This window comes from Chelonoidis abingdonii, chromosome 5 (assembly GCF_003597395.2).
Source record: "Chelonoidis abingdonii isolate Lonesome George chromosome 5, CheloAbing_2.0, whole genome shotgun sequence".
NCBI classification, from domain to species: Eukaryota; Metazoa; Chordata; order Testudines; family Testudinidae; genus Chelonoidis; species Chelonoidis abingdonii.
Genome location: NC_133773.1, coordinates 126,198,209 through 126,224,282, shown reverse-complemented (window position 1 = coordinate 126,224,282; position 26,074 = coordinate 126,198,209). Strand labels below are relative to the sequence as shown.

The window sequence follows — 26,074 nt, the reverse complement described above, 5'->3', positions numbered from 1 at the left end:
GGCGCCACTCCAGGGGGCGCCCTGCCGACCCACCGAGTGTTGCTAGGGTAAAAATCTTCCGACGAACGTGCACGCGGCGCGCGCACACCTAACTGGAATGGATATGAGCAATCACTCGAAGAAGAATATGCTGTTTTTTTTTCTTTCTTCAGTAACAGTGCTCTTTGCAGCCTGGCTGTGTGTATAGTGTTGTCTCACTCTTGACTAGGCCACCTGTGAAAGATGGAAATCTCAATTGTCTTTCCCTCTATCTTTATTTACTGCAGTATTCCTTTTGTTCTATTATTTGTACGTTCAAAAGCTTCCCAACTGAGATCTCACTTTTCATGAGTGTATTGTCAAGATGGGACATAGATGAAATGCTACAGTACATGCAATATTATGGCACTTCTTAAAATTCTCGAACATAGTGTCTGCTGAGACACTTCTGAGAAACTGAACTCAGATTTAATGTTTTGTGCTGTAAATATGAGAGGCCGTTTTTCATTTGCTGACCAAATTGATCCCCAGTGTTTAACAACACAGGGTGTAAATAGTATCACAGAAAGCTAAAACATCCGATATAACCTTTGGTTGGTGAAAGCTCAGAGATAAAAGTAACATGGTTTTTAGGCCTGAATCCTGCAACCCACCACTCGAAGTGGCACCAGACCCTACCATAACAACAGATGCAAAACCTGTAAACATATCTTCACTGCTACTATGGTTGATTAACCTCTCCCCCCCACCCCAACACACCCTTCAAGATCCATCAGTCCAAGGTATACCTCTCACTGTGTGTAGTGTGCCCATCCAGTGCACTAAATGCCCCAATGACAACTAGGTGAGTGAAACCAGACAATCTTGAATGAACTCGCAAAGAAAAATGACAAAAGACAAAACAACCCTATCACCCATGGGTGAACGCTTTTTTATAAAATCACTCCATGTCTGACCTTTCCACAAAAGAAACCTGCACAACACCATCAGAAATGTGCCTGGGAATGTAAATACATAATTTGGTAGACACTAAAAATAACTGGATTTATGGTTTATTACAGTAAACTGTGATGTGTTAACACCCCTTTTGGCCGGTGACCTGAGAGGTGTTAATGGGCCACTTTAACTGGAATGGCCTCTTAGCATGTATTCTACCTACTTATGCTAAACAATCTGTTCCATCTTGTATTTAGCTGTGATACTCTGAGTACTTTCCCCAAGCCTAAAGAAGATCTCTGTGTAGCTTGAATAGGGTGACCAGATGGCAAGTGTGACAAATTGGGATGGGGGTGGGGGTTGTAGGAGCCTATATAAGAAAAAGACCCAAAAATCAGGACTGTCTCTATGAAATTGGGACATCTGGTCACCCTAATCTTGAAAGCTTGTCTCTCTCTTCAACAGAAGATTTACCTCAGTCACCGTGTCTCTCATGTATGCAGTTATGGCTTTCACAAGTGTTGGCACAAACACACTGTAGCAATACTTTTTTGTCCAAATAACTTCTCAAGTAATCCATCACAGCAACTGCAGCTATGTTCAAATTACCTGTGATAGAGACTCAGAGTAACCTAACCCATTAACAATCTATCTAGAACCTGTCGTGGAGAACGATCCCTCACTCTCACAGACCTTGGGAGGCAGGCCGTCCTTGTTTACAGACAGCTCCCCAACCTGAAGCAAATACTCACCAGCAGCTACACACCACACAACAGAAACACTAACTCAGGAACCAATCCCTGGAACAAACCCCGTTGCTTACTCTGTCCCTATATCTACTCTAGCAACACCATCGGAGGACCCAACCACATGAGCTACACCATCAGGGGCTCATTCACCTGCACATCCACTAATGTGATATATGCGATCATGTGCCAGCAATGCCCCTCTGCCATGTACATTGGCCAAACCGGACAGTATCTACATAAAAGAATAAATGGACACAAATCAGACATCGGGCATGGTAACATACAAAAGCCAGTAGGAGAACACTTCACTCTCCCTGGACATTCAGTAACAGATTTAAAAGTAGCCATCCTTCAACAACAACAAAAATAAAAAACAGACTTCAAAGATAAACTGCAGAGCTATAATAAATTTTCAAATTTAACAACATTAATTTGGGCTTGAATAGGGACTGGGAGTGGCCAGATCATTACAGAAGCAGCTTTGCCTCTCCTGGAATTGACACTTCCTCATCTATTATCGGGAGGAAACTATATTCACCCTGATTGAATTGGCCCTGTCAACACTGGTTCTCCACTTGTGAGGCAACTCCCTTCTCTTCATGTGTCTTTATATAATGCCTGCATCTTTATATAATGCCTTGCATCTGAAGAAGTGAGGATTTTTTACCCATGATTTTTTCCACACAAGGCTTATGCCCAGATAAATTTGTTAGTCTTTAAAGGTGCCACCGGACTCCTTTATTGTTTTTGTGGATACAGACTAACATGGCTATCCCCTCTGATACATTAATACTCAGTTCATTTACCAAAACATTGCAAACTCTATTTCTAATTGATGTCTTGCAAAAGAGAAAACCCTCCACATGTGTTAAGTACTTGCTCTAGGTAGAGTATGAATAGGCTTTGTGGTATGCTGGAGAGTAATGTGACCACACTGTGCTGTGTTTCAAAGAAAACTCTTCAGTATTGAAGGCAGTCCTATAAATTACTGTTCCTGTGTTCTTCCCCAGCATACTATAGAGCGCACAGTCTTCCTAGCTGAAATGGGATTGTCCTGGAAGGTCCCTGATGAACCAGGTAGGACAGGGACAAGGCCCTTCCTGGTGTGCTTTGATTGTCTTTGGATCAGTCTCAGCACTATTTCAGTTGGGGAAGGAGGTGTGTTCGGTGGCCACTCTGTTTTCATTTTCTGGGGGGAGGGGAGTAGGGTGGGTTGTTTTCTTGGCTTGGTGAGAGTGATGAAAATTAGGCAAAAATATTCATCTGTTTCTTAAAAACAAACACTTGTTGCTGTTACAAGGAACTCTCAGAATGAGCTGGGGAAAATTCTCTGAGTAGCCTCAGCAAGAGGCCCCATTCTTATTCTGGTTATACTTGTGTACAGCTGAAGTAGTTCCATTGACTTTATTGGACTTTGTCCTTACACCACTGTAACGTAAGCTGCAGTGTGTACCTGGCCTCCATCGGTGTAAGTGATGTCTATTGGGTGCAAATAAGCCACCTTCCTGAGCAACATAAGTTACACCAATCTAAGCGCTGATGTGGACAGCGCTATATTGGTGAGAGAGCTTCTCCTACCAACATAGCTACTGCCGCTCGCGGGGGCTGGAGTAATTAAGTTGATGGGAGAACTGTCTCCTGTCAGCTTAGAGCATCTGCACTAGCAGTGCACCTAAGGTGACCAGACAGCAAGTGTAAAAAATTGGGATGGGGATGGGGGGTAATAAGAGCCTATATAAGAAAAAGACCCAGAAATCGGGACTGTCCCTATAAAATTGGAACATCTGGTCACCCTAAGCGCACCTCAGATCAGAACCTGGCTCAGAGTTTCTTGTCTTGGCCTGCTGTCTCAAGTATTTAGATGTGTAACCATAATCTAAAAAATTCCCTGTCTATTAGTGATCTGAGAGCTTAATGTGCTCAGATTATAAATCATACAATGACTTACTGCAATAACTGCTAACTCTAGCTGGAATTTGAAAATCAATCTGTTCTTTATCTCTTCTGTATCTGCAGTAATAAAGATCCTGCAATCAGAATTTTTCTGACAGTGTGTCCATGAAATCTGATGCAGAATAGAATGTAGTGCTCTCTTTTTCGTAAATATTTTTGGCTCAGTGGTATTATCAAGAGTAGTATTAGAAAAATGTGGTTTTCCCCCTCACCCCAATAAAGTAAGCAGGTGTGATCTGAAGATATATGTGGGGCTTTAAATTGGTCAGTTACATTGGTGAGACTTCATTAAGGTCAGAGAGTTTATTCCAGTTACATGAGTGTAACAGAGAACAGACACTGTCCTTTTAAATAGAAAGATTCCATTTTTACTTAATCTCTTTTTTTTTTTTTTTTTTTTAAACATAACCAGATCTCAAGAAATTTCATCAGTTTGACTTCAGATGATTTCAATGAATATTTTGACCGACGTGTTTGTCATTTAAAAAAAAAAAGTCAGTTCCGGATTTCCCCTTCACACCCTTCATTTTAAGGAAATCACTCCCATGATGACACTAGAGTGTTGCAACATTTGGGTTTCTACAGCCAACTGAAAAATGAGCTCACTTTCCCTCATGCTTGTTTTTCAGCTTCTGTGGTATGGACAAAAACATTTGACACAGTTTTGATTTCAGTTTGCAGGAATAACTTCTGTGCATAGTGCATCTCTGGCTCATTAACACATAGCTTTTATCAGAGATCTCAAAGACTGCAGTGGGACAAGTCATCTTATGATGAGGGACCAGTGAACTGGGTAATGGGTGGGAGAGAGGCTTCAGTGGAAGGTGGAGCAGATAACAGCATATGTGCAGAAGAGGAACTATTTCAGTGAGAGTGGGAAAGTATTTGGGGCAAGTGTGGGAGTTCCTGTTGTACTAGTGGAGCCTATAGATAGAGGGTTAACGGTGGTGTTAGAGTTAATCCATCATGGCTCCATCTGTTGTCTTGGGTTTGAGACTAAAAACATGGCAACCCCCAGCTCTCCATCTCTCAAACCCTTCCTAAAAATAGAGGGCAAAAACTAACCTCCATTCCAGAGCCCTAGGCTGCTTAGGAAACTAGTACTGAATTTAGCAGACAGACAATGCAAGTATGCACAAATGCATAATACTTTGTAAAAATGTTCTCATCCAGGGCAAGTTTAATTGCTCTTGAGGGAGAAGTAAAATATTACTGGCTTTTCTGCCATCGTAAGCACAGCGGGGAGCTGGCAAGTAGGTTGGATCCTGCTCTGGTAAATTTTTAATGACCATTTTTCAGGGCAACATAAGGTAGTATCACTCAGTGGGGAGAGTGAGTTATGTTCAATGTGACCTGGTCAAATCAAATCCACAATGTAGTGCTCTGTGTGACATTTGAGTGCCTTGCTTCACCACTGGGGGCTGCCACAGGCTTTGGCACATAAGTTAAGACATCACTGCTTCAGAGAAAGCGGGACATATGCAGGGGAGATGGGGCCTCTGTGGAAGTACAGGGAGGAAAGGTCAGAGAGAGAACAAGTGGAGCAGCATGGACTGGTGACCTTCTGAGTAAGAGCAAGGGACTCTGGGAACAGTGAGCTGAGTAGATTGGGGAGTTTAAGGCTGAGATAGAATTAGTGAGAACAGAGAGGGAACAGCGTACTGAAGGAGACTATTAGGAATACAGAGATACTGAGTGGATGGAATAAATGAGTGATTGGGGGAGTTCCCTGGGGAAGAGTTCATTACTGAGGTTAGATACCTCATAAATACCTAAAATATAGCCAGGTGGCCATAGATGGGGACAAGAGCTAGTAAAATAGTTGGTTCCATTCAGAGTACCTGAGAACCTCGTGGTATAAGACACCTTGTGCAGTTTTGTCGTGCTCTCTTTTGACAAGGAAGCTAGTAGGGTACTAATTACTTGTGGTGCAGCTCACGCCTATGGTTTCAGAGTCACTGCTGTTCCTCTCTTGTTTCAGAATAATTATGATTTTATGAAACAAACATGGACCAAATTCTTAGTGGCTCTGTTTGATCAGAAAACTAGTATGGAACGAAAAAAGTACCCACTGCACATGCGGTGGGGAAAAAAGAAGCATGTACTGTACTACTGCAATGAATCATTCAGCAAAAACGGACTCCTTGCTCTTTTCACAATGGGTACTTTGAGTCACGAGGTTCGGCTGAAGGGAGTTTAATTAGTGAAACTATAAATGTGGGAAGCAGTTTCCTAGGTTATAGATTGACAGTGTTAGCATTTTTTTGTGGAAAGGATGGAGTAAACAGGATCCTTTACATTTTTAGTTCTTTCTGTCCCGAGTCCAACATCTGTTCAAGTCACAAACAGCTTGAAATCAATAATAGCTGAGGAACTTCAGCAATTCATGAGCCCTGCTCTCTTCATTTGAGGTCCTCTGTTCAAGTCTTGGGAATAATACAGCATTGTATGTGAAGGTCAAAGTTTCTATTCAGTTCATGGAGGGTGTTCTCAGTACTAGATAATTACGGGATTTATCCAAGCCCTGCACAATGCCTTTTATTGCCAGTTGAAGAAAGAAGGGTCTCTTTGTGATTATAACCAGGCTGATAAAACTAGTTATTAAGGAACTAATACTCTGTAGCCTGTAAACTATATAAGAAAGGAGAGCAGAAAGAGCTGTAATTGCTAGGATACTCGGTGCAGCGTGGCAGCAATAATTAACGTATGCTGCCATTAAATGAAACGTCAAGGGAGGGTGAATTTGAGTTTGATTATATCCTCACTGTATTGCATGTGACACTAAAATCAATGTTATGTAATACACGCTCTGGTTTATAACAGTACAAAGAACTATGATAAATAAGAAGTGAGGTTCACTCCGTATTTGAATCACAGTGTCACTTCTTTGTATATTGGGGGTAGATCTTAACCCTTCTGGCAGCAGGGCTATATACAGTATTACTGGAGGTAACAGGATATTAGACAAAAGACAGTGGATAACTCTGAAAGACTTTATATTTGGGCCTCTGGATTTGTGTGTTTTTTTTTTTTTTTTATGGAAATGTTTTCACTATGTATTGCTACAATGTGAAGTTAAACATCTTCTCTGGATCATTGTCATTACCTCAGTGATGTGTACAAAAATAAACGGGGACTTTCTGCACCATATTTTTTTTTATACACTGCAAACTTCCTGAAATCTCTGAGACACTAGTTTTATGCCACATACTTGGCTGCTATACTGTTAGTTATTTCCTTAAACATGTTTTCCAAACAAGCTTCCTTTCTGAAAGTTCATTTCTTAAAGCAAAATATACATACAATGCGAAACACATTTTTCATTCTAAATTGCAGAACAATGGCCACAGAAGAGCAGCACTGGCCAGTCCCAATGAAGGCAATTGGAGCACAGAACCTACTGACAATGCCTGGGGGAGTTACTAAGTCAGGATACCTGCACAAAAAAGGAGGCACCCAGCTGCAGATCTTAAAATGTAAGTTGGGGAGGATATTAACTGGATTGCATCCGATTGCTTTAAATGCTTGCATTTGTGGACAGTGAGAGGCAGGCAGTTAGGCTATGTCTTCACTACCCGCCGTATCGGCAGGTAGCAATCGATTTCTTGGGGATCGATATATCGCATCTCATCTAGACGTGATATATCGATCCCCGAACGAGCTTCTGTCGACTCCGGAACTCCACCAACGCAAACAGTGGTCAACAGGGGGAGCCGCGGACGTCGATCCACGCCGTGAGGACAGTGGGTAACTCGATCTAAGATACTTCGACTTCAGCTACGCTATTCACGTAGCTGAAGTTGCGTATCTTAGATCGATTTCCCCCCCAGTGTAGACCAGCCCTTAGTGTTACTGTGTTTTATAATGAAGCTTCCCCTTTCCTGTGTTTTTGTTCGTATTGGATTTAATTTTATAGTAATATCTTTCTGAATTAATTAAACATTCTAAAGATGATGCTTGCTTGTTTTGGAAGATTAAAATTTTTAGAGGGGGCTGGGGTGAGGATGTGCATTTGTTTCTTCCCTCTAGTTTGTTGGATTTGGATGTTAGTGCCTCCAAAAATAAGATTGAGAAAATGAATCTACTTTCTCTCCAGTGTACTTGGAATACCTCATTTATTTCAAACATTTTGGTCCATTATTTTCAAAACAAAGTTCTAGTCAACTTCTTGTCCAGATTGGAATGTATAAAATCTATTATTCTGAACTCTCTCAAGCCCCCAACCTAAAGATTTAGAGTAAACATATTTTTTCATATCAGTAATTGCTCCTGGAATCCACATACCTTTTTAAGGTAAGAAATTCAAGGCTGTGTGTTTCTTTTCTTAATGTTTCTAGGAAATACATAAAATATATTTTCATCATAATAGATATGAAAAAAATGCTGCTTTTGATGTAGGAGGGAGGAACACTGGAATTTGACCACTCAGTTTTATTGCCAACTTCTCTATCAATTTACAGCCAAGAGAGGCTTCATTCTGGTTTTGGGGTCAGTGTGAACATGTTTTGAGTTTAGCTTCAGTCTAGAAGTGTGGCTTTTTTCAGAGATCGGGTATTACTGGCCTTTGGTTATGTGTCTTGGATGTGGTTTCGGCTGCAGTGTCATGCTAGCGCTTTCCTCCACTAGAGAAATGCTGGTATAGGTCAGCCTTACATCCTTTGAAGTACCTCCCCACTCCCTTTCAGAGTAGCTGTCTCTCAAACGAAAAGAACTGACATCACATTGTATTCTGATAGGCTTCTGAGTTGACTGCAGTATCACATGACTTGTCATTCAGCTAATTGATTATTTTTTTATAATGATCTATTAAACTAGCCAGAACTGCGTAATTTGGACAGGATTGTTTGAAAGTGCTTAGTAATTCATTCACTTTGAGTTTATTTTTTTCCTCCCACCTTCTCTTTCAAGGGCCACTGAGATTTGTGATTATCCATGAGGGATGTATTTACTACTTTAAGACTAGCACATCTCCATCTCCACAGGGTGCTTTCTCTTTAAATGGTTATAACAGGTGAGTGGTACAAAATATTTATATTATACACAGACACTGTTTAATGATGAAAGCATGACTTTTACTTAAGTTCAAGAAAACTGACTCAGGAAAAAGTAACTTTCTGATATGCAGATTTTGTTAATTATAGTTTCCTTAAGGAACATTTAATGCACCCATAGTGACATTTCACTAAGGATTGTTCCATTCACTCCATACAAATAAGATGGTGATCAGACAGTTCGGAAAGGGATCTTGGGGTTGCCTTTTCAAGCTGCAAACTGTTGGCATTATGTTATCTGAATAAACTGTTTTGTCAACATAAATAGCCTATGTCTCTAAGGGTATGAGCCAAAGGTACATGCTCTTATAAATACATATTCACTACAGATGGTTACAGTAATACTGCTGGTGTCTGTGTTTAATTCAGGGAGGAAAACCTACATTAACTCCATAGTACAGGCAGACTTCTCACTGTTGCTGTTGGTGTTACACCATATTGCAATGTGAGATCTCTGCTCCAATAGGTAATATGTTTTTCCTTATTAGAAGATTGTATTCCTTTCACCTTTTACCATTTCTTCAGAGAAACTGTCAAAATGCTAACAAATAGGATCAACTTGATTTCTGATTTACACTGATAGATGTGACCTTTTTGTTTTTGGTAGATGTTATCGCAGTCCCCATGTTTTCTAATTATCTTAATCATCATCTGAAAATAATAGAAATACTTTTGGAGTTAACTGATTCAGCAGTGCCAGCCAATGTTGCCTCCTTATAGAGGGCATGCTATGAGGGAAACAATACAAAACCACCCATATGAACATAAACAAGAGAATATGCATGGAAAAATCTGTAACCCATTTAGCTATGTATGTGATGTGTGCATTAAATATTTATTTGTTTTTAAAATTGGTGATGACAAATCTAATTGACACATTCTTTCAAGCTGTACAGTACTGTCAAAATTTGATATATCTTTACAGAGTATATATGAGTCACGTTAATAAATCAAAACTGATTTAGAAAAACAGCGCTATCATTACTGCCAATACAAGACCAAACTGGGTACAGAATCTGGAGTACATTGCCATTTTAGTCTCAACCACTGAAATCAAGATCTGCTCTAGGAATTATTTTGGGGAAGTTTTATGGCTTGTGTTATACAGGACGTCAGATTGAATTATCACAATGATTCCTTCTGGCCTTGGAATCTACAGATCTATGAATTATATTATTTTTCTACTGATTCTTCACTCTAATGCCACATACGCATTCTCATACTTATTTGTAGGGGATTTTCAGCCTTAAAGTACTGGTAAAGTGTGACAGTTGTTTAGCACTGCTGTGCACTGTTGAAGAACTCTTAAGGGAAAATAGAAGAAAACACCTTATCCAATTAAAAGTTCACAGAGAATTTATATAAACAGAATAAAGTTAACTGAGCTGAAATTTGGCCATGATATTAGGGTTAACAACCCTGTTCATGTGAAATATAGCCTTGGAACTGTCATTGACATGGGTGATGTATTGATTTATATATTTATATTATACCACCCCCCAAATTAGGACCATATTGTGCTTGGTGTTGTATAAACCCAGACGTAAACACTGTCCCTGCCCCAAATATTCAATAAAAAGCTTACAATCTAAGAAAATGTGTGCAGCTCTCATTCATATCAATGGGAGTTGCACGTGCTTGTCTGAAAAGAGGATCCGGGTCTTTGGGTAGACCTTGGTTTTATATCTCACGTTCAACAGTCCTGTGTCTAAAAGAACAGAGGAGCATTGGGTTCAAGTGACTCAGAAGGAAGAGTGATGTCACTTGACTCACCAACACCAGTTCTAAAGCACCGTGGGTATTTCGTACACTGACTTCCTTATGACTTTTATTAGTAACAGAACATGTTCCTGTTGCATTGTTAACCTTGTCTGTGCAAACTCCATGTCAGCAAACTGTAGCCTAGAGTTTAAAATTAGACAGGGAATCTAGGAAGATCTATGGCCAGATATGCAAAAGTGTCCTGCAGTCCTCAATGGCAGTTGCTGTGCGTTGGCTAGATTTAAAAAAAAAAAAAAAATCAACTTTGCTGCCTAAATGAGAGCAGAGTGCTTCTGAAAATCTGTCCCCGGGGTTCAAAAGCCAACTGGTTCAAGGTCTTCTAATGAGTTAGTGACTCTAGGAAAGGGTGTAGACAGAAAATAGCATTGAAAAGAGGTGGGGGAACAAAAAAAAAAATTTCTAATGAGAGCCATGAACTGTGATGGTGGTCGTAAGCCTAGTTCCCTTTAGCTTTTGTGAATACAAGTATTTTTTTCAGACTACCAAAAATCTTAGCACTGAGAGCCCAAAGCCTCTTTTTCTCCCCCCAAAATCCCATGTTGTGAATTTGTAAGTGATTTCCATGAGATGTCTGTCTGAGTTGTGCACCTGAGAGTAAGGTCTTACCTGATGAGGAGAGGAAAACAGAAACAACTCTATCTAATTGAGCTCCTCAAAGAAGCTGAATGACACATGTCATTAAGCATCAGTTGTTTTAAAAGGACTGTCTTACACTAAAATGAATGGAAAGACAGAATAAGGCCTAAAGTTATTATTAGTTCTCCTTCATGTTCATGAAAAAAACCAGGAGTACTTGTGGCACCTTAGAGACTAACAAATTTATTTCAGCATGAGCTTTCGTGAGCTGCAGCTCACTTCTTCAGATGCATAGAATGGAACATACAGACAGGAGATATTTATACATACAGAGAACATGAAAAGGTGGAAGTATGCATACCAACAGGAAGAATCTAATCAATTGAGATGAGCCCCATCATCTCAAGCATTGGCACCTTAACAGCAGGATTGTCTAGCTATGTGGACTCTCTCCTCAGGCCCTATGCTACCAGCACTCCCAGCTATCTTTGAGACACCACTGACTTCCTGAGGAAACTACAATCCATCGGTGATCTTCCAGAAAACACCATCCTGGCCACTATGGATCTGGAAGCCCTCTACACCAACATTCCACACAAAGATGGACTACAAGCCATCAGGAATAGTATCCCCGATAATATCACGGCTAACCTGGTGGCTGAACTTTGTGACTTTGTCCTCACCCACAACTATTTCACATTTGGGGACAATATACCTTCAAGTCAGTGGCACTGCTATGGGTACCCGCATGGCCCCACAGTATGCCAACATCTTTATGGCTGACTTAGAACAACGCTTCCTTAGCTCTCATCCCTAATGCCCCTACTCTACTTGCGCTACATTGATGACATCTTCATCATCTGGACTCATGGAAAAGAAGCCCTCGAGGAATTCCACCATGATTTTAACAATTTCCATCCCACCATCAACCTCAGCCTAGACCAATCCACACAAGCGGTCCATTTCCTAGACACTACTGTGCTAATAAGCGATGGTCACATAAACACCACCCTATACCGGAAACCCACTGACCGCTATACTTACCTACATGCCTCCAGCTTCCATCCAGGACACACCACACGATCCATTGTCTACAGCCAAGCTCTAAGATACAACCGTATTTGCTCCAATCCCTCAGACAGAGATAAACACCTACAAGATCTCTATCAAGCATTCTTAAAACTACAAATACCCACCTGCTGAAGTGAAAAAACAGATTGACAGAGCCAGAAGAGTACCCAGAAGCCACCTACTACAGGACAGGCCCAACAAAGAAAATAACAGAACGCCACTAGCCATCACCTACAGCCCCCAACTAAAACCTCTCCAGCACATCATCAAAGATCTACAACCTATCCTTAAAGATGATCCCTCACTCTCACAGATCTTGGGAGACAGGCCAGTCCTCGCTTATAGACAGCCTCCCAACCTGAAGCAAATACTCACCAGCAACCGCACACCATACAACATAAACACTAACCCAGGAACCTATCCTTGCAACAAAGCCCGATGCCAGCTCTGTCCACATATCTATTCAAGTGACACCATCATAGGACCTAATCACATCAGCCACGCCATCAGGGGCTCGTTCACCTGCACATCTACCAACGTGATATATGCCATCATGTGCCAGCAATGCCCCTCTGCCATGTACATTGGCCAAACCGGACAGTCTCTACGCAAAAGAATAAATGGACACAAATCTGACATCAGGAATCATAACATTCAAAAAGCAGTGGGAGAACACTTCAACCTCTTTAACCACTTAGTGACAGACTTGAAGGTGGCAATTTTGCAACAAAAAAACTTCAAAAACAGACTCCAAAGAGAGACTGCTGAACTCGAATTAATATGCAAATTAGATACAGTTAACTCAGGTCTAAACAGAGACTGGGAATGGTTGGGTCATTACACTAATTGAATCTATTTCCCTATGTTAAGTTCTCCTTTCACACCTTCTATGGGTCATCTTAATTATCACTTCAAAAGTTTAAAAGCAGTGTCATGAATTTCCCTTGTGAGAACACCTGAAATGAGGAGCTCAACCACACAAATGCCTCCCGCCATGATATAAAATTGGGGTACACTAATATAACAAAATTAAAAATCTATATAATGAACAAGTTTGTTACAAATGTAGCAGGTATCCTTTTTGGTGATTTTGCCCTTTCTCTTTGGCTAGCATCCTTCATTAGTACTACTCTTCCCTCCATTTTCATTAGATAAATACTGCAGATGGCACTATGGTTATTAGATTTTCTTTAGCCTTTTGGCAAAGTTAATTTGAAGGGCCGTTTTGTAGCTGAGCATTAGGACCCTACATTTACCTGCACAACAGAAATAACTGCATTGACTAGGCTTTTTATGCTGTTGCTTGTTCTGTTTCTCAGGGTTATGCGGGCAGCGGAGGAGACAACATCAAACAACGTGTTTCCTTTCAAATTAGTTCATATTAGCAAGAAGCACAGGACCTGGTTTTTTTCTGCCTCCTCTGAAGATGAAAGAAAGGTGAATAACTTCCCATGACCCAAGAATATATTTCAAGAGATAGGAGGGAAAATGAATGGTTTCATAGGAATTTAGCAATTGGGTGCCTAATTCTCTTACTGTGATTTGGGCACCTAACTCCTTGGCCTCATTTGAAAAGCCCAAGTTCTCACTATTGTGCTAATCCAAATATTGGTACAGCATTTCATGTCTTCATATCCTGATTTTTGGTTCAAGAAATAAACACTAAAAGTTTTTATAAACATGGAAAATGACTTTGTAAAATCCTTTCCCCATATAAAATGGGAATATTAAATTACCTGGCTTTCTAAGTAGCAGTTTGAGATCTGTAGACCATAGTTCAGTAAATGGTAAGTAACATCATTTTTAGACTGCTATAAAACTTTATATGTTCAAAGCACAGGAACTAACAAATCCTTACAACACCCTTGTGAGTAAATAAACGTTATTATGCATTCAACCCATAACTGCTAGCACCTCCAGCCTTTCAGAGGGCAGACACTTTATACATTTCTTTACTAAAAGCAATAGAGTAAGTTTACATGAAATTGTTTCTTTTAGAACTGGATGGTCTCACTGAGGCGTGAAATAGATTATTACCATGACAAGAAGGAAACAATAACAGATTTAAGGTATGTACCTGCTAATTCTAGAGTCACTTTCTTGATTCTTGCACTTTATCAAAAATTCCTTAGTAAAGAGCAAGGCCCTTGTTTTTATTAGGCATTGCTGCATTCAGCGTTTAAATCCCATTGAGGAGATTTAGACTCCTGAAGTCCTAAATCTTTTTTGAAAATGAGATTTGGGCTCCTAAATCAGTTGGCCTTGTGATGCTGAGCACAGTAACACCAAAAAAAAAAAAAAAAAAAAAAAAAAAAAAAAACTTTAAACCTCTGGGCCCATATGTTTATAAAGTTGCTTCCCATTCTTTGCACCTGATGACAAAACATGATTTTTTTTGGTTTACCATTAAACAATAGCAAGTACACTAATTATGTCTGACTTTCTTACTACACAGGTTGTGACATCACAACAAAAAATAAACTTTTATAAAGAAAACTTAAAATGTCAACTTTATAAGTCCTTAAAAATGAAAACTATTCATTTGGCTGTTAATTGAAAAATGAGACTAGATCAGTTTTTCTGCTGCTTTCAGTATTCTAATACCAGCACTTGCTAATGTGCTCTTAACCTGAATATCTAATGTTAAATCCCATTAAGACAACAGTGCACCTTTTACTATAAAATCCTTTTCCTTTTCTTTGTGTAGTGACTCTGGTTCTGATGCAGACAGTTTCTATGGCTCAGTAGAACGCCCCATAAATATCAACTATTCTCATTCAACAGAAAATGAAGGTGAGACTTTAATTTTGAATGTTTCCCTCTTTTACTCCTTATCCTATCAATAAATGAGACTTTTTGATCACTCCTTCCTCCTCAAGCCACTCTGAGTTTGCAGCACTTTTGCTGGCTTAAAAAAATTCAAATAGCTCATATATCATAAGAATGTTTGGCCTAGTATTACAATAGGAAATTTTTAATGCCTATGATAACATTACAATACATGTAAGGTTTCAATAATTGTAAAATAAGGGACATTTGGAGTCAGACTCTGAGAGATGCTCAGCATCCTAAAACCCCAGTGAAGTCAATGGCAATTGAAGAATCAACCTTATAGGGGTTGCTGAGCACCGTAGAAGATTGTGCTCTTAGTAGTTGTCCATCAATTTAATGTCAGAAAGTCATTCTCCTAGCCCATACATCTGACTTAAGGGTGGATAAAGACACTTCTTTTTGGAACATTCAGCCATGTCTGTCTGCCCTATATGGGAAGGCCAAATGATCTTTATTAAAGCTGACGATGAGAGTGATTAAATCTCGTTTACTTTTACAGGAGCCACTTAGAGCTATAATCACTTACATATAAAATGTTCTAAAAACTTAAAAAGAAGCAATGCAGTGAATTATGTGGACTTTTAGCATGACTTTTTATAAACCACCTGCTTCTGGCACAGACTGTAAAGTTAACCCATTAACCAAGCAGTCATTCGTGTTGTATTAGAATATTTTTGCATCTGGAGGAGTCTTCCTTTCACAACTGAAAAAGGAATGAGTTGTTAGGGCCTCATAGACTAGCTGGGTTGAGTAGGTCTATGACAAAGACACTGGGTATAATTTTCAGCATGACTTAGGCTTGTAAGGGTATGTCTACACTGCAAACTCAGGGGAAAGGTGAGCCTCTGGGGACGATGCTGAGAATGGCGTTTCAAAAGCTTTTGTCACTTCATGGAATGTCTATACTGCAGGTAAACACCTAACTTGAGCTGCAGGGCTGTAAAACTCTGGTGTAGCCCAGACTCTGGAACTATCCCCATTCATAGGGTCCCAGGCCTAAATGTCATTACTGCAATTTTAGAGCCCTGCAGCCTGAGTCAACTGACATGGGTCAGGCATGGGTGGTTAGCTGCACTATAGACCTACTCCAAGGGCATGTCTACACTTATCGGTAGATCGAGTGTCTATTTACTGCATCTGGTGAAGACACGCTAAATCAATAGGAGAGCACTCTGCCATTGATTTGTGTACTCCACCTTCCCAAGAAGGGTAGTTGATGGGAGATGCTCTCCCGTCGACTCAGCGCAGTGTAGCCACCGCGGTAAGTGGATCTAACAACGTCAACTTCGGTTATGTTATTCACATAACTGAAGTTGCACGAGAGCTGGTCTATACTACCGTAGTAAATCGATCTAACTTACACAACTGTGGAGAAAGCTGAAAGTTGGTGCCTGTGGTTATATTCTGAGTGGAACTAGCCAAAACGACTTGCTCTTCTGTCTTGTTTTTTTCCCTTGTAATGGAACCAGATTTTCATTAATTAAAAAAGTCTTCTTTTTTTAAAAATAAAAATCAGCATATGCATATTCCCTGTGATCTGATCCCAATTAGTACTTTACAGTTTTAAACACATTTTAATTTTATCTGCAGATTATGACCAGGAAGAAGATGAGGAATCGTACTTACAGCCAGATTCTACGGATTTAGTTAGACCAGATGGTAAGACAATATTCACCAGTCACGATACCCTTTGAAGATCTCAGGTAGAGGTGACACTCATGTGAAATGAAGCGCCATGGGTAGTTACAATAATTGTGAAGCAATGCATAAGTGGAACCTTATCCTGAAAGGTACTCAATGTCTAAACTCCCAGTGTAACCAGTGGCAGTTGAGGAAGCCAAGAACATTAGAGAAAGTGCTGAGTACCTTTAAAAGATGTATTCCTATCCACTGTCAGCCAGCTGAATATTGGAAGGTCTTGCTGCTAGTCCATAGGTCTGTCAAAGGGATGATGATTCTTTTCAGCATAGTTCTCCTTCCATCCTAACATGGGCAAAACACCCAATGAAGTTAATGTGACTTGTGCCTGAACAAGGAGTGCAGGGTTTGGCCTTCAGTAAAGTCCAGAATTGTAAAGTGTCCATCTGGCACTGATAGGTGCTCTAAAATATCCTAAATCAAGTAGAAATTTCACTTCAAACAAAAGGAGAGTAGAATCTTATTTTAAACTTTAAAATTTAATTTCTTATGTTCTGTGGGATTTTCTTACACAGATAACATGATCCTCCCACCAGCGTACCCGCCACCTCCAGTGCCTCACATCAGAAAAGTTGCCAATGTAGAGACAAGGATGCACTCCTTCACAGGCCATCCCACAGGGCCTATGCTTCCTCCACCACCTCCTAAAAGAAGCTTACCTGATATAAAACCAGAGGACCTCTTAAATATAAGAGGAGAATCCCAGTTTCACTGCAGAACCGAATCAAATCTAAAAATACAGCCATCAAGTCGTAGAGTAAGTGACGTACCACCGCCGGTTCCCCCTGTGCCTCATCTAAAAAATCCTGCCTGTGTCAAAGAGAGCTGCTTGCCATCAGCAGAGATTCCACCTCTAGCCCGCATTTTAACAGCCAGTGAAGGATGTGAGAGGCTAAAACAATTGAACCTTTCCTCACGGGGCCCACCTCCATTACCAAGGAACAAACCCAAGCTATCAGAATTAACAGAGAAGCCAGTGGAGGCCAAAGTGCCAAAAGAACGCAGCAAAGCTGGGATGTTTATTCCTCAAGTGCCAGTGGAGACCAGAGCACCAAAAGAATATGGCAAACCTGGACTGTTCGTGCCACAAGTGCTGCCTAAACCGCCTGTGCCTGTATTCAAATCTAGATCAGAGAAGTCTTTGCTTCCCCAGTTACAGTAAGTATGAAAACAGATCAAACTTTCTGTAGCATATTTATCAAATGATATCTCTGATACTTAGTTCATCAGGTCTAAGTCAGCATTCTCCTTCTCCCCCAAGCTTTGCAGTAAAGTTACTGCACATTTTTGTAATGTTCATCAGTGAACGTAAATAAACCAATTCTTAGTTTTACTGTTGTACACCAACTTGATATGATACTTCTTAAGGGGATATAGAACAGATGCAGTTTGATTGACTGTAAGTCATGATGCATGTAAGCGTGATCCAGGATGACATGAAGAATATAGAGGTGTTAATGCCTTTTGCTTCAGTCTTCCCTAAAAAGGTTATGGTCACCAGATACTCAACACAGTCAACATTTAATTAAGAACAAGGGGGAAGAAATGCAAGCCAAAATAGGGAAAGATCTAAATATTCTTTATCTTGATAAGTTGGATGTATTCATGTTAGCAGGGCCTTATGAAATTAATGCTAGAATACTTAAGAAACTAGCCGAAGCAGTCTTGGAACTGTTATCAATTTTCTTTGAGAACTCCTGGAGGATGGATGAGGTCCCAGAGGACTGGAGGAGGGCAAACATAGTACCTATAGTTAAAAAGGGGAATAAAGAAGATCCTAGGAAATTACTATAAGGTGGGTACAAGTCTGGTTGAAAGACTGTACTCAAAGTAGTTAATGGTTAGCTGTCAATTTGGGTGGGCGTATGCGTCCCACAGGGATCAGTCCTGGGTCATTTTCATTAATGACTTGGATAATGGAGTGGAGAATATACTTATAAAATTTGCAGATGACACCAGCCTGGAAGGGATTGCAAGCACTTTGGAAGACAGGATTAGAATTCAAAAATACCTTGACAAATTGGAGAATTGGTCTGAAATCAGCAAGGTGAAGTCAGTGAAGACAAGTGCAAAGTATTTCACTCAGGAAGGAAAAATCAAATGCATGACTATAAAATGGGAATACCTGGCTAGGTAGTAGTACTGAAAAGGATCTGGGGGTTATAGTGGATTACAAATTATATATAAGTGAACAATGTGATGCAATTGCAAAAAAGCTAATAGCATATCGAGTTATATTAACAGGAGTATTGTATGTAAGACCCAGGAGGTAAATGTCCCGCTCTACTTGACACTGATGTAGCCTCAGCTGGAGTACTGTGTCCAGTTCTGGACACCATACTTTAGAAAAGTTGAGGACAAATTGGAGAGAGTCCCGAGGAGAGTAACAAAAATGATAAAAAGGTTTAGAAAGCCTGACCTATGAGACAAAGTTTAAAAAAAAACAACTCAAAACTTGGGCATGTTTAGTCTTGAGAAAAGAAGACTGGGTGGGGTCTAATAAGTCTTCAAATATGTTAAGGGCTGTTATAAAGAGGACAGTGATCAATTGTTCTCTACTTCCGGTCCTACCTTCAGTGGACATAATGGGCTTTATTTCCAGCAAGGGACGTTTTAATTAGAGACTAGGAAAAACTTTCTAACTATAAAGGTAGTTAAGCTCTGGAATAGGTTTCCAAGGAAGGTTGTGTAATCCTCCATCTTTGGCAGTTTTTAAGAACAGGTTGGATAAACATGTCAGGAGTGGTCTAGGTTTACTTTGTCTGCCTCAGCACAGGGGGCTGCACTTGATGACTTCTCAAGGTCCCTTCCAGCCCTATATTTTTGTGATTCCATGTTTAAAAATTGCTACAGTAAGGAATCTGTCAGGAAGTTTTATGGTATTCCCCTACTCTCTTCAGGGTGTGAATATGTCTGATATTCCTTATGAGACATTATATAGTCTTATCTGCACAGCATTTCAAAACCCTGCAACAAACTGGCTCTTGGAAATATTTCAGGAATAAGTATTATACAACCTAAAGTAAAGCACATAAGAACAAAATGTTTCTTGTCTGTATGGGGTTATGCTGAAAAGATACAATAGAGTCCTAAACTGTAGCTGGTAAAAAGCCTTCACATCAGGATTTCAGCATGAACGGAAAAACTAGCTTTACGCTCTTAAAGCACACACGCAAGCTCTTACAGAGAAGGAAATTAATGCTCCAGTGTAAGTATGTTCTTTAGTAAGGGACTTGGGGTATATCTGCAAAAATGTCCTTACACATGAAAGCCTCTATGTCCATCTCATTACTCAGCAGTTTTGAAGTGAATAATAAAAACTGTTAAATGACAAATAAGGAACTAATAGAAACTCACATCTGGTTCTGCATTTATTGTCTCTTAATGCTTTTTCTGCAGAAAAGTTCTTCAGTTTTGTTCTTTCTTCCAGGAGATCACCACCAGATGGGCAGAGTTTCCGAAGCTTCTCATTTGAGAAACCAGCATTACCTTCAAAGCAAAACAAGTCTGGTGAAGATTCAGATGAAGATTATGAAAAAGTAAGATCAGATGGCACATTCCTAAAGAGAACACTTCTACGTTTTAAGGGGTTGTAAATTTGGGCTTGAATCAAGTCTGTAAATTAGGAAGGAATTAGTAACAATACTTCATGTAAGAATGCTGCTCCACTGCACTGGCCAACTTAATGAGAGCTGGTAGCAGATTTTGATTCTAATGTCAGATATGCAAGAATGTATTATCACTTTTGAAGGAGCTCACACTAGGGAATAATAATGTAGTAACAAAATCAGGAGACCATATATGTAATTTAATTATACAAAATATTTGCTGTACAGTAGAAGTTACCTGTAAAGTTTGGGCCTGAGTTTAGAGAATCCTAGGTAGCTGCAGTATGTCAAAAGGGGGGAGGGATAGCTCAGTGGTTTGAGCATTGGCCTGCTAAACCCAGGGTTTTGAGTTCAGTCCTTGAGGGGGCCACTTAGGGGGTTTGGGGCAAAAATCAATACCTGGTCCTGCTAGTGAAGGCAGGGGATTGGACTCAATGACCTTTCAAGGTCCTTTCCAGTTCTAAGAGATAGGTATATCTCCAATTATTAATTTATTAACACTTTGCTTTGTTTCAGTTATTCCAATCACCTTTTTAAAATACCGATCATATAATTGCTGTTTACCTTACTTTACACATTTTAATTTTTTTTAAATGTTGTCTTAACAGGTTGAGCTGCCTAATTCGGTATTTGTCCAGACCTATGAATCCATTGAAGTAGAAAGGTAAACTTCTCTTTCCAAAAACAAAAAAAAAAAAGTTAAGTTGCTTATAAATCCTCAAATAAAATTGACCTGTAGTCTAGAAAACCATACTGTGAGAGTTAAGACTAGTAAATCAACCTGAGATTTCTACTGAATGCATAAAGTAATTTACCATTAGTTTGTATATAAATAAAATATTACGGTTCCTTTAAATGGATAACAAGTGGCCTCTAGGAAGCTAATTAAATGTTAAAATATTGACCATAAAGTAATAATGCATAAAACTGATACCATCATTGGGCTTTATATCCAGAGTACCCTGCTGAGACAATGAATTGGACTGGCTTAAGGTTCTGTAGAACTTTTAAACTCTAGATCACTGGCTCAAATGCAGCCCAGACTGATAGTGACCAAAAGTCATGACAATGTGATGGCCATTTCATGACCTATATGAAATGAATGTGATGATCTTAGTTCAGTTCCCAATGGACAAGTGTCCTCAACAACAATTGCTACCATAAGCTTGTTGGCAGTCCTCAACAGAGAGGCCAATGATAGAAAGCATGTGACTGAATTGTCCTCTCATACTCTAAAGGTGATCCCTCCAAGTAAACGCTGGAGAATTGGGGAAGAGGGGTGCAGTATGATAAAATTGCACTGCTCCTGCCTGCTCTATTATTATTTATTAATGGTACCATCCAAAATATGCTAGTCAGTTTCGAATTACTCAGGAAGGTGATCCAAGGATGCTTTGAGAAGCTGATAATCTAAAGAGAGACAGGGACATAGGTTAGGAGATGGGGAACAACAGGCAATTTGACTTGAATGTAACTTGATTCACTGGTCTGTGGAGAAATAGAGACCATCATGCTTCAGTGCTACCAGTCAGCACATTTCATGAGCACAGAATCCATTTTAAAAAAATTTAGTCAAAAATATTGTGCAAATATTAATCAACTGAGATCTTCACACCATCCATCTTAGTAGGGAAATCCAGATTGGGAAACTGAAGCAGAGAGTTCGTGATGTTTCGAAGACCACACAGCAAGTTGGGGAGAGAGTAGAGATGAGAGACCTAGAATTCCTTTTTTCCAGCCCATGCGCAATCTACTAAGACATCGCTACCTCCCTATACACTAGCAGCTTAAGGACCCTAATGAGACTTCCTAAATGATGAGGTTCTATTAAGTGTCCATTTCCATCGGTCTGTGAAACTGCCTTCCCAGCCTTTAATCAATTCATAAGCTAAATGATGATTTACATTACAGATTTTGAGATATAGACATATCCATTCTATCCCAAATCTGTTAAGTTTGTTAGTATTGTCTGAATGTGATATTTACTTTCCATATTATTTTAGGATGTTCAAATCTGCCAGCCCAAGAGGACATCCACAAAATGGATTATACTGTATTAGGAATTCATCTACCAAGCCTGGAAAGGTAACTCACAATAGGGGAACCTGTGCTATAAGTTAATTAAATGTAACTCCCATTTAATTGTTACTTGCAAATTAATGATATTGGAGTTTAATTACAGTAATGTATTTAGCAATTTAGATATGCCCTTTTTAAAAAAGAGAAGTAGGTCTGAAGCAATAACTGTATATCCTAACTTGGATAATGATTTGAAATGTAACTGATTCCTCAAAAAAGGTAGTTTTGAGTTTTTTCTTCATAAATTTGTTAGGAAGACTTTTTTATGCATGCTGAATGTAATGTTGCATTTTCTTCTTCAAGGTATTAGTAGTATGGGATGAATCTGCTGAAAAAGTGAGAAACTACAGAATCTTTGAAAAGGTTGGTATGAATGAAATATATTAAAAGGGCGTCTATGGTATTTACACCTTCTCTGGATACATCATACAGTATAACCTAAGGCTTCCCGTTACCTCCAAACACTCCCCCTCCTTCAAATCCCCCCCCCCCCCGCAAATAAAAATAAAAATAAAAAGTACAGATAGGCCTGAGCTGCAAAAATCGGATCTGGATTTAGAGCCTGAGCCTTCCATGTATGAAGACAGGGAGTCTATAGTGATCAGATCCAAACATGATCTTCAGTAAAATTACAGGCTGTTTGGATCCCCAGGTTTGGTTTGGGCTTATCTTTTATGTGACATGAGCTAGTCATGTATATAATACTTTGCAAAGTAGTGGTCTCTTTGAAAGGGCTTCATAGGTGCCATTGATTATACATGTGTTTTCTATCCCTACAACAGGATTCACAGTTTTACTTGGACTCAGAAACCATGTTCTGGAACGTTGGAAGTTTGGTTGAATACTACTGCACCCATGTCTTACCCAGCCATGACAGCTTGATTCTCAAATGTCCTTATGGTTACTGTGGACCAAGGTGACACGGCCTGCAAAATGAACTGACTGTAAGATCAAACACACTGTGGAAAAATGGGCACTTAGAGGGATGGTATTTTTTTTCCCAAAATTAAATAGGAATTGCCATGCTACTGGGTTTGATTTCCTGAACTTTGCACACAGAGACTGTTTCTGCTATTTGTTCTCCCACTGCCTACAGACTTGCATTTAAGTATCTTGTTGATAAGCCCTTCCAAACCAGACTTCTGGATTTCACACCCTCGTTACAGCTCTTCCTGTGAAAAAGGGCTGATCTGGCTATTCTGTGAAAGGTATTTACAAGACGTGCCTTTGAGGAGCTGCTGCTGCTACTTTCCTAATCATGTGGATGTGAAGTGGAGAAAAGACCTGGCCAAAGAGGTGTTGTGGACAAAACTATTAGGAAAGGAGAACTTTTGAAAGAACAGCACTGTCCATTTGTGACAGAGAATACTAATTTTCTGACTCGTATTGCTCCTTGAGTCAGTACTGGTGCTTGACTGAGATTTTGTAATAGTTTATAATTAATCTGTAAATAACAAGGATGCTTATGGCAATGTGGTTGGTTCAATGTGGATATAGGAAATCAAGGAAGTGGACTTTGTAAGCCATGTCTTGCAGAAGGCCCATCTCTAACTCCTGCAATCAGACTCCCAGTGCCTGCAATGGTATGCTCAGCTCTAATGGTGGGTGTGGAGTTTTACTGATAACCTCTCTGGACAATTGTGGACTAGTATTAAGTTTGCTCCATCAGAAACTCCATTCACAAGTTCTCAATCAGAAAGATAGTTGCCATAAATCAACTTTTTCATGCAAGTATGAAAGAAAAAAGGAGGGTATAGGCTGAAGTGGAGAATAATCTGGAGAGTAACCCAGATTGAGATGCAGACTTCTCCCATATCGCCACTATCAAAGGCAATAGGAAGGATGGTAAATAATATATAAAACTTCTGTTAAATCACTTGGATGAAATTGTCAGCACATCAAATTCAGTATATGTAGAGCACACTGATCCCATTATACATTGTGTAAATCACATATTGTTCTTTCTGTTGGTTTTAACAAGTCTATTCAGTTTGAAGTCCTTGTATAAAATAAAGTACTATATTACAAATCATCCCAAACCTACTATTCTCACTTCCTGTCAACTAAGATAAACTGCAGCATTAACAAACCTTTAATTGTAGGTGTGTGTAACTCTTGTTGACATATATTTCTGTAGGAAAATCCTAAAGCCATGCTGTTAATAGGAAGAGCGTCATTTCCACATAACTGACTTTTCCAGTGTATGTTGTTTAACAAGGGGAGGGAGGGGAAAAAAAAACTTACTTTAATGTCCTGTGTTTCTTAATTTTTGTGTCTCAAGAGTACTGTAATGGTAACGTTGTGATGAGCTCAAACTCCATAGAAGGAGAATAGAACTGATCCAAGTCTGTATGATAACGTTTCTGAATCCAGATTGGTGAATAATCTCATCTGCCATTGGCTTTTGTATCTTTATGCACATCAGGTTTTATTTCTGACACTGTTTGTATTTAAGTTATTTCATGCATTTAACAAAGGTGTTACATGGTAAGATTTTCTATTTATAAAAAGGGATCCACATTAGATATTATCTGTGATTGAGTGCTCCTTTAGAAAAGAGAGATGTGATCTTTGAACTGGATTTGGAGCCAGAATCCTTGGGTTCAGCTCCCAGCTTTTGACACAGTGTATGGTTTTAGGCAAGTCACTTAATCTCTGTGCCCACCTTAAAGGACTGTTGTGAGTATAAACTAAGGCTTATATGGTGCTTGGAAAATGTAAAGCACTATGCAAGTGTTTAATATTATCTTTTAATAGGTTAATATTTGTGAAGTTTTAATGGGCATCCTCTGGGTTTCTCTGCTTCTCCTCTAATATGAAGAGCTGAATGTGAAGCTGTCTGTCAAGTGTCTGCAAAAAGTAATTAGAGCTGCTTCTACTCTATGTGGAAAGAACTAGCGTGAGAGACGATTGCTCAGAGGTCACCCAGAAAATGTTTTACTTTCGACCTCTGCTTTTTTTCTTTTTAACAGATTTTAATTGAATGAATTCTGCCCTGTCTGAAAACAACTGACTAGGTCATACCAGACCATTGACACTTAAAATATATTGTCTTGAAGGGAGCAGTTGGTCAGATATAGAATTATACTAGCATTTTGTTTATTTCCTCCTACAACTAATATTATTCATCTCGAGTGCCTTAAACTGCAAAAGTACTTGCATAACCCAGTATAGTAAAACTACATAACACTGTCTTGTGTAATATGTGAAATTTGCACACATGTAAATATTAATTTTCTATGAATTACTGTCAATTTCCTTGTGATAAACCTATGAATGTATACATTTATGAGGTAAATAAATTTTTAAGACTAGTTCATACCAACTGTGTAATTTCATTGACCTATGATACACACGAAAAAGGAAACTTCTCCTTTTGTTGTGCTATCTTTAAGTAGCATCTGATTCTTTGATTTTTGATTTTCAACACCATTGAGAAGTAATGTTGTATATGGAAACATCTTCAGAAAATTACTATTTCAGCAAATAATTGTGCATCAAGAACAGATTAGACAAACATCTGTCAGAGATGGTCTGGGCAGGAGTGGACCTACGCATTTTGCAAGCCAGAATGGAAAACATTTTCAGCAACCCCTTTCCTCCACCTCTGCCGCGAAGCTAAACAAAACATGTCTGGCCAACCAGCAAAACTGAACAAAGATACTCCCATGGAGGTTGGTATCCTAGAACCAGCCCTGGGTCTAGGTATATTTAATCCTGCCTTAGTGCTGAAAGATGGGACTGGATGACCTCTTGAGGT

General features: G+C 39.4%; 1 protein-coding gene across 5 annotated transcripts in view; it reads left to right on the top strand.

The window, feature by feature from the left end:
* Positions 1–24,350, top strand: part of SH3BP2 (SH3 domain binding protein 2) — a 67,024-nt gene extending 42,674 nt beyond the window's left edge. For 4 of the 5 annotated variants that reach the window (XM_032781048.2, XM_032781050.2, XM_032781052.2 and 1 more), the window contains 12 exons: positions 6,954–7,093; positions 8,526–8,628; positions 13,417–13,534; positions 14,096–14,166; positions 14,805–14,890; positions 16,520–16,588; positions 17,143–17,785; positions 20,058–20,166; positions 20,844–20,899; positions 22,239–22,320; positions 22,618–22,677; positions 23,097–24,350. In XM_032781048.2, the coding sequence (XP_032636939.1) occupies positions 6,958–7,093; positions 8,526–8,628; positions 13,417–13,534; positions 14,096–14,166; positions 14,805–14,890; positions 16,520–16,588; positions 17,143–17,785; positions 20,058–20,166; positions 20,844–20,899; positions 22,239–22,320; positions 22,618–22,677; positions 23,097–23,234 (1,671 nt within the window). In that variant the 5' untranslated portion in view covers positions 6,954–6,957 and the 3' untranslated portion in view covers positions 23,235–24,350. Of the gene's footprint in view, positions 1–2,674; positions 2,742–6,953; positions 7,094–8,525; positions 8,629–13,416; positions 13,535–14,095; positions 14,167–14,804; positions 14,891–16,519; positions 16,589–17,142; positions 17,786–20,057; positions 20,167–20,843; positions 20,900–22,238; positions 22,321–22,617; positions 22,678–23,096 lie in introns of all 5 variants that reach the window. The other variant, XM_032781049.2, reaches the window with a different exon arrangement.
* Positions 24,351–26,074: the final 1,724 nt, after the last annotated feature.